At 38.4% G+C, this 9,844-nt stretch overlaps 1 protein-coding gene across 1 annotated transcript; it reads left to right on the top strand.

Moving 5' to 3' along the window:
• The first annotated feature begins 6,053 nt into the window (after positions 1-6,053).
• On the top strand, positions 6,054-9,825 carry rxfp3 (relaxin family peptide receptor 3). Its single transcript, XM_065286754.2, has one exon. It carries the CDS (start codon positions 7,633-7,635, stop codon positions 8,860-8,862), a length of 1,230 nt encoding a protein of 409 aa, XP_065142826.1. The 5' UTR covers positions 6,054-7,632; the 3' UTR covers positions 8,863-9,825.
• The last annotated feature ends 19 nt before the right edge of the window (positions 9,826-9,844 follow it).

The following is a 9,844-nucleotide window of genomic DNA, read 5'->3' as shown; positions in this document are numbered from 1 at the left end:
CCCATTCAGACAGCCAACGACAAGCAGTAGCAGAGCGACGCGATCTCATTCATTTCAATGGAAACCTGGCGACTTCTGGCGACACGAGCGAAAGTGACCGTTGGCGACCGTATGGGCGTGTCCAGCGACGCCAGAAAGTTAAGAAAACTTTATGCAAATGTCGAGCGACTTTCGGGAGCGACTACCAATGAGAACAAAGCAGTGGAGTTCACGTCATCCTTCTCTCGTCAGTTACTAGAGTGGATAGTACTCATTTGTTTATGACAAGCAGATTTAGAAACGCCTCATTGAAAGAGACGGGTGACACACAGCGTTAACGTCGCTGGCTGTCTGAACGAGGGGTTAAGATACATTCACATTATAAGCGACTTTGTCGCTGTGTGTCGCTCGTCTCTTTCAAAAGAGGCGTTTCTAAATCATGGTTGTCATAAACAAATGAGTAATGTCCACTCCAGTAAAGCTGCATTCACATTAGCAGCGACCAGCAGTAGCAGAGCAACGCAATCTCATTCATTTCTATGGAAGCTTGGAGACTTCCGGCTACACGAGCGACAGTAACGATTGGCGACTGGATGAGGCGTGTCCAGTCGTGCGACAAAGGCGCGTCCACACGAAGCCGGTGCATTCCCTATCCGATAATTTTTTTCCTTGATCTAAAAAATAATCCATAAACACGAAACCACTGACACGGACTGAAAGCGGTGTAGTATATATGCCGGACCAGTATGGGGCGCTGTAATTCTGCCACAGATATACACTATACACGGAGAAGAAGACTTTGAGCATGCGCATAACCAACGTATGGTGTTGTCCATTATCGCTTGTTGGTCACCACAATTGCATAGAAGCAATTTTGCTGTAATAAAGCTAGTAGGCTTTAGTAGCTTCTGTAGCACGAACACAATCACGTAGTCCGCCGTTATTGTTGTTGCTGTTACGTGTGACGCTTCCGACACGTGATGTGATGACGTTTTCGCTTCACAAAATATACGGATTGGCTGTACAGACGAAACCGCAAGGGTGTCGGTTTCAGATTTATCCACTTTAGGACCCGGTTTCAAAAAATAGCGGATTCAGTTCAGTCTCCCAAAACGGCGGATCCGTGTGGATGAAACGCCAATACGATAACAAATTTATACGTATACAGTGATACGCGTCTCCGTGTGGACAGCCCCAAAGTTGAGAAATGTTTCACTTTACTTTTACCAATGAGAACAAAGCAGTGGAGTTCACGTCATCCGTCTCTTGTCAGTTACTGGAGTGGACTCATTTGTTTATGACAACCAGATTAAAAACACCTCTTTTGAAAGATACAACCGACACACACACAGCGACAAAGTCGCTTATAATGTGAATGTACCTTTACTGACGAGAGACCGATGACGTGAACTCCACTGCTTCAATGTTATTGGTAGTCGCTCCAGAAAGTCGCTTATAATTTGCATAAAGTAAAAAATTTCTCCACTTGGTTGTGCGACTGGATGGGGTGTGTCCATGGCCAATGGTCACTGTCGTTTGTGTCGCCGGATGCTGCCGAGCTTCCGTTGAAATCAATGAGAACGGTTCGCTCCGCTACTGTTAGTCGCTGCTAATGTGAATGCGGCTTTTGTTTGTCTCTTTGCCGACTAACCCTACAGTCACATTAGCTACAAAAGTGAGTGACACCGAGCGACACGCACTTGCTTGATGGGCGTTCCTTGGCTAGTATCTAAAAGCAGCATGAAAAGTCACTTTAGAGGTATTGTTAAGTTACAAAAACGATGTTTTTGGATTTAAAAGTATTTAATTCTCGATAAAAGTAACAAAATATATAAGATAAAATGCCAAACTTATCAGATATATATAGAAATACGCATTTTCCGCCATCTTGAATTATTTTCTTTGACTCGGCCACAGACCTACGTCACGCTGCCCCTTCACTCCGATTGGCACTCGCTTTGTCGCATCGCTCCGCATTTGCATAAAATAGCCTTCTTGTCTATTTTGGCCCCACCTTGCTCGTGCAGCAGCGAGCTCGTCGCTTGTCGCTGGCAAACGGCCACTCCCATTGAAAATGAATGGTAGCCTGTCTCTGTCTCTTGTAGCTATTGTGACTGGGGGGTAACGTCCAGGTGGCTTAGTTGACATAAGTTAGAAAAAGAGTTTAAAATGTTTAACCTAATTTATTAAGTTAAAGTAACTTTAGTATAGTATTTTAAAAAAGTATAGTCTTTTTTACTATAGCAACATTTTAGACATTTGCTGATCTTACACATTTTAGTAGAGAGCATCCAGAAGAGAAACTGAACAAAGACACAGTAAATTGCACACGTTTAAACTTTCCTTTAGATCAAATAGTTTCCTTTTTCTAGACTAACAAAACTTAACGGCATATCCGCATCATTTGATATAATGAACTTTAAAAGCAGGTAAAGGTTTTAGAAACTGGCTGTTAGATCTGTATACTAGGATTGTAATTTAATATAAACGGAATACATTTTAGTAGCACTCCTAAAGAGCCGGTAACAACGAAAATCACACAATGAATGTGTGAAAGTACAAGATATTCAGCCACTTATACTCTCCATTTAATCACCTCTTGTTCCACAGTGAATGCCTTGACTCAGTTTATATCTATTTTTGGGAGTATTTTCATTCAGGGTGCCCAAGGAATAAACAGTAATTGTACCTGTTATATGTTCAGGGGCATAGCTTGAGATGAGGCATAATCAATGCAAGGGCTTTTGAAACAATCACTAGACCTTACAAATAAGAATATGATTGAACATAATCTAACAGGAAGAACCACCCCATGCATATTTTATGGTGGAAAAATATGCAAATAAAAATCTTAAAAGGCTCAAATCACAGACTTAAAACATCATAAAATCCGCTTTTCCAATCATTTTGGTCCGGACCAACCAGACCAATCAATCAAAGATGTAAACCATGTGAACAAATTGTATTACACCAAATACACAAAAGAAAGTTGTTTTTAGCAATGTAATAGGTACTCTTCAAGAAAAGAATGATGGAATCAACATTTGTCAGTCAGACTTTGAAATTGACTGTGCTAATGACCATGATCAAAAACCATGTGTTTTTTTATGAATTAATTTGTTTAACCACCTGTGGTGTATTTCTTTTTTGTGTGTCATGCCTTTAACGTAACAGAATTTCTCTAGTTCACTTTAAAATATAAACATTAAAAAGGGTTTGTTCACTTTAGAATGAAAAGTTTCTGGTCCAAGATTAAGGTGACATTGTTTCTTTAGTAATATATGAAGATTTATTTACAAAATTGGTCATTTACAAAATTGGAATAATACATTAATGCATGATGTCTGAAAGCCAATGTTGACATTTAAAAATCACCTAAACAAACATGCCCCTACCCCAATAGAATCTGGACCTTCTTTTGATAGACCCGCCCACACATAAGCAACCCAGGCAACAATGTCGGCTAGTAGACACGCCCCTTACTGCTGATTGGGTACATGTGTGTTTTGGTAGTCGGCCCGACTCCCTTTTCCAAAAGTGATTTTTTTTTTTAAATCATGCCAGTACTTTAAAAGTTCAAAAAGCAGAAACAAGCCGAAGTAATATTTTCGGCTTTTGATGACATGCTGACGTCTCATTAAGCAAACTGATCAGTATGTGCAAGAGATGGAGCGTACATTCTAGAGAGTGATGTTTTTGAAACATGTCTGTTTTACTTATACTGATTGGTCAAAGATACAATTCCTCAAATTTCTTGAGGTAAATATATCAATTTATAGAACCATAACCCAGAACATAGTAATTGGGACAAGAGGCATAATTTAAAGGATAATTCCGGTATTTAACACTTTGAGACTCATTTCTGGTTTGTTTTGGATGAACTACAGTGATGGACACAGAAATGTTGACAATGGGTCGTGTCTTGAGTTTTTGACTCGTTTAGAAGCGTCTCTTGACTGCTTCAGAATGGAAGTCAATGACCATGCACAAACATGTCATTAAAACAACACTTAACGTTCATTTTCAAAACTGTGCTACTCACCGAGTGGTTCGTGGTGTTCGTTGATGATTAAAAACAAGTTGTGTAGCGAAATACAATACAATTCCATTGACTTCTCTTGGAAGACTCATTGCTCGCTGATATATCACTCCGCCGCCGGGAAACAGAAAAGGGGTCTGTTTACATATGGTTGTAGTTTTTTCGCTCAGTTTCTCTCAGAATAAATTTTTCCCATATTTGATGGCTAAGTGACCAGCTTTAGGTTTGAAGTTGAGCTCGATTGTGACTGTCTATACGCTAGACACCGAGCGTACTTGTATGGCAAAGTGGTTGTCGCCATCAAGTGGTCGGGAGTGTGCTAACGCTTCAGACTCAAATATAGAGCGGAAGTATATACGCGGTTGTGAGGTATCTGAAAAAATAGTTCCACTATAGCAAATAACACTGATTGAAATCATACATTGCGCCAATATATTTGTTTTTAATCATCAATGAACACCACGAACCACTCGGTGAGTAGCACAGTTTTGAAAATGAACGTTAAGTGTTGTTTTAATGACATGTTTGTGCATGGCCATTGACTTCCATTCTGAAGCAGTCAAGAGACGCTTCTAAACGAGTCAAAAAGTCAAGACACGACCCATTGTCAAAATTTCTGTGTCCATCACTGTAGTTCATCCAAAACAAACCAGAAAGTGTTAAATATCGGAATATTATCCTTTAACAGAATTTTACAATCACACAGCATCCATTTCCGTTGCACTATTACTAGCACAGTAATTTTTACATTGCTATTCGACATATAATTAATTCTTATTTCAAAAGCGGAAAAGCTTTTCTAAAAACTCTATCTCAGCAAATGAAATATGTAACACAAATGAAATAACGGTCTCTCTGACAGAGAAAGATGAGGTATCACCCATAATAAAAACAGACATTTTCCGTTTCAGTAAATTAGATTTATTTTCTCTTTCTGAGTGCTTACAGAATCAGTTTGTGGTGATGAATACCAATTAGAGATCAAGTGCCAATCCAGAGCCACCAATGCCTTATTTATTTCAAATGGAAATTGATTTCCTTGAGGAAATAAATGGATTGACCGGGATATCAATCGAATAAATGAAAACTAGATCTGGCACAGTGGGGGCAGCTACCTGTGAAAACAATTCTGACTCATCCATCACTCAGCCTAAAGTTATCAACAAAGCCAATTACTCCTCAAAATGATGCATGAAACTCAACTACAACCAAAAACTGGAAGGTTTCCATCAGAAAAACAGTATCTTGCCCACACTTTTACAAGCTAATTATTTTTCACTTAATTGTTGAATCAGCAAAACATCGACTTGGATGCATGTGCTAAAAATGTTTAATTCAGTTACATGGTTAGGAAAGAGTTAAAAATACATGCTGTTTATCTAAAGCTCTGTAGTAAACAACATTCATTCACATGTTTAAATTTAGTCACCCTAATTGAGTATTTCACAGATCATTGACTTCAAACTTGAAAATTCTGTCTGCATCTACCTTCATATTACTCCAGACGTGTCGAACTTTCCCCCTAAGGAACAGAAAAGCTATTATCAAAGTGTCAAAGCTACTCTATTCTACAGTCCACTATGAAAAAGCATGACTGGCTGTCAAGTTCGGTTACAAACTGCAACCTGTGCAATGTGACCATCTTGTGGCACAAGTAACGTCTGTCTGTCTGTCCTTTAAATCTTCCACGCTTGACTTGACAGAAGATGAATTGTTAAAACATACGATTTATATCGTCCAGTTGCTGAATCTGCAGTTGTCAGTCTGTGATATCAAGGCTAAGGTCTTTAAGATTAGGAGCATCGAAGTTGATTTTATGTTAATTTCAATCTTTGACATGACTTTAAATATATCAAGATATCAAGATTATAGTTCTTTACATTATGCAAGATAATTTTAGGTAGAAAAAATAAAAGCACAAAAGTGACAATAATTGGGTTATCAAATACTGGGTCACATTTACAATTTATAAAACTGTCCAGAAATAATACAAACTCATTTTCATCACAAACACACTTTTATTTTATGCATATTATTTTAAATAATAGATGTGGATTGCTTGAATATATTTATAATAATAACACCCCAGCAATGAGCATTTATTTGAATTCTATATTGATTTTTGAGCATCATGACAGAATTCTTATTGATACAAAATGTACCAGCAGACTTGACCTTACCTTACCTTACGTTTTCTTACCTTACTTGTTAGTGGACAAAGAGACTGTGGCAAGACCTGTAAACCTTTAATTAGAAAACAAGCCTACTGGTTACAATGTAATTGGCGACCTACAGCATTGACTGCACTTCAGTATTGTGACAAAACTAAAAGCCTCAAAGGAATGAGTCTGATTCTACCAAATACCTTTAAAGATGTGATTTATTGTAATGTGGTTGCTACAGTATGTCGGCTGCTTTCCACATTAAAGATGTTATGTCTTTTGTTGCTCTTACATTTACAGCATATATTTTATTGTATAACTATGTGTTTAAATCCAAACCAAACCCCCAAGCTAATGATAAACTTTCTTACATCTGATTCATCAGCTGATATGCAAAACAAGGCTCAAGCAGACTCACATAATGAATTATTTAAGCAGAGGCCAACAAGATAAAGCATTTGGTGTCTAGTGCTATAATAAACTAGATCTATCTCAGAAACCTTCAAAGGTCAAAGGCTATTTGTTGCTAGTCTGGTCACATATTGTTTTGTAGTGTAATATCTTAGGATCAATTAGTATTATATATTTAACAACATACATAAAGACTATTATGTAGATTCAGACTAGAACTAAAAAATACATTATAAAATTTTTATTCCATTGAACTGTTCAGTTTTTTTCTTCATAAGATATCTGACAGTGATTTCATGAGCTGAAATTTTACTGAACAAATGCATTTTTCTCATAAAAAAGCATTGTATGCAAATTTGTTCTTTCTCTGTCATAACATGTAAAGGATGTAGGGAAGAACAAGGTTGCTCACAAATGCTTTTTAAGGTAGCTTAATAAAATTCAACCTTTCAGTTATCCTTCAGCACATTGAAGGGTACCTTCACATTCCCCAGTGTGGATTTGTTGACTCTGCTGTGTTAAAATTAAACTAGGTAAATAATTATGCTGATATTGTAATTTGGGGAAGCAGATTCCAAAACTGCTTACAGAAATGTTTAAAATTAAATAGAATAATGTTTTAATACATATATTATGTGCAAAAATATTTCAAATATAGTTTAAAACACGACAGAAACCTGACTGTAAAGGTTTGTACTATTCACTTAGCTGTTCAGAGCTATTTAAACAGAGCACCGTTGCCATGCGTAAAGCGCACGCCGTCCAATCCATTGAGACCCAGCTCTATAAAAACGCTGTCTGCTGTCAGTGGGCATAAACCTACTCATGAACGACAGACCAGACGCTTAGTTATTTCAACGACTCGTTTCACTGTTTCACTGAACCTTGGGTGCAAAATACCGTATGCGCAAACTTGGTCCACCTAAAAGTTTGCTTGGAAAAAAAGGCTGCAGAGTTGGACAGCTATGGGTTGCTTTTCCATTCTCACATATTTGGCACCCATGCACCCAAGATGGAAAGATTAGACTTTAAACTATAGCAATGCAGAAGACTTTTGAGATGCAGGACGCAGGTACCGAGTACGCATCTGGAAGTCTCCTGTATAACGCGAGCTTTATAGTTAACAAGACCAATCTCTCGTGGAGCGATTTCCAGGATCTCGCCGATTTGGATAAAACCGATTTCGTTGGAGATGGGTCTGCGGTGCTGAGGATAATCATCTCCATCATTTACTCGGTGGTGTGCGCGCTGGGTTTAATCGGAAACATCCTCGTGCTGTATCTTATGAAGTCCAAGCAAGCGTGGAAGAAGTCGTCTATCAATCTCTTCGTGACCAGTCTGGCAGTCACCGACTTCCAGTTTGTTTTGACACTCCCGTTCTGGGCTGTGGAAAACGCAATGGATTTTACGTGGCTCTTTGGGAAGGCGATGTGTAAGATAGTTTCTTATGTCACGGCCACGAACATGTACGCCAGCGTGTTTTTCCTCACGGCCATGAGCGTGGCGCGATACTGCTCTGTGGCATCAGCGCTGAAAAGCAGAAGGCGCCGGGTGCGTTTATCCGCGCGCTGGATGAGTGTCGTCATTTGGATAGCCGCGATCGGCGCCGCGCTACCAAACGCGATCTTTTCAACGACCGCCACTGTGTCCAACGAGCAACTGTGCCTCGTGAAGTTTCCCGATCGGAGCGGGGACGCGCAGTTTTGGCTGGGTTTATATCACGCGCAAAAAGTACTTCTGGGGTTTCTTATTCCCCTCGGAATAATAACGATCTGCTACCTGCTGCTTTTACGCTTCATTACCAACAAAAACGTGAATACCTCCAGCGCAAAGAGGCGATCCAAAGTGACCAAATCCGTGACTATTGTCGTTTTGTCATTTTTCCTCTGCTGGTTGCCCAATCAGGCGTTAACCGCGTGGGGGATCTTAATAAAACTCAACGTGGTTCACTTTACTTACGAGTATTACGCCACACAGGTGTATGTTTTCCCGGTGACTGTGTGTTTGGCGCATTCAAATAGCTGTCTCAATCCCATCCTGTACTGTTTGATGAGGAGGGAGTTCAGAAAGGCTTTAAAGAAATTGTTTTGGCAGATCACATCGCCTTCAGTGACGAACATGAGACCGTTTACCGCCACTACCAAGCCCGAGCAGGAGGATCAGGGTCCGGCACTCGTTCCGCTCGTTCATGCGGAGCCCGCGCTTATTTTCTATCCTCCGGGGGTCGTTATGTATAACAGCAGGAATGACCTTCTGCCTAACAGCACATAACTGCATTAGATGCACACTTACGGGACCAAATATTGCACAAAAGCTTCTTTGTAGTGAGAAAGGTTCTTCAGACTATAAAAATGTATAAATGGTTCTTAAAGGAACCTTTGACTTGAAAGGGTCATTGAGAAACAACATTAGTTTTGCTATGGAATGGCTGCAAACAGCCTTAATTTTTATATGGGCAAAACAATCATTATAAAACTTTTGGGAATATGTGCATCCGTCCTCACATTTTACCATCCAGGAAAATCTCTATGATATGTTTCACAACAGAGGTCTTTAACTTTTAGCCAAGGGACCCCTTATGGAGAAGATGCACGGGACCACCTGGTACATATTGTAAAAAAATATGAGTATCGCTTTACTTTGTTATGATGCTAACAGATATATTAAAATAATACTGATTTGCAAAGTCATACTGTTTAAATACATAACATATTTTATTTATTCTTATGCCGGAAACTTCATGCTGGTCATTTTAAAGTTTGAATATTTATTATTCACTTATTATTTATTATTATTGCATTTTATGATGCTTAATTTTATTTTTTATAAAGAATGGTCAAGATATCAAACAATAACTGGAGGACCCTTGTTTTGCATCATAAGTCATACTCTGAACACAATTTATAACATGGGTCATAAACAAATATTAACTTATAGTGTACTGACTCAATAAATTATACATTTTCTGAATTTTGGACTATGATAAAGTGGAAAACTAAAAGTGTTTTATCATCATATACATAGCCTACAATGTAAACTGAATCAATAATTTGCATTTGACGTTATGGTTTGTCAAATTTAAGATGATTTACCCTTGGATAAAGATGTTTGTCCTTATATAACAAAAGTTTTCCATCTGAAGTACAGCCCTGCCAACAGCTCATTGATTACTATTGTAATAAAGTAAATTTATCATTTATGTATGCATTTCATTTTCTACAGTATCAGAAAGATTGGTTTTGATAGAAAATAT

The sequence above is a fragment of the Paramisgurnus dabryanus genome, chromosome 18 (assembly GCF_030506205.2).
Source record: "Paramisgurnus dabryanus chromosome 18, PD_genome_1.1, whole genome shotgun sequence".
Classification (NCBI taxonomy): domain Eukaryota; kingdom Metazoa; phylum Chordata; class Actinopteri; order Cypriniformes; family Cobitidae; genus Paramisgurnus; species Paramisgurnus dabryanus.
The sequence above is the reverse complement of the archived record's forward strand: the minus strand, read 5'-3'. Positions and strand labels throughout refer to the sequence as shown.

What these genes read in the sequence shown, in the direction of transcription:
- rxfp3 (XM_065286754.2), top strand. Translation starts at nt 7,633, where the DNA reads ATGCAGAAGACTTTTGAGATGCAGGACGCAGGTACCGAGTACGCATCT.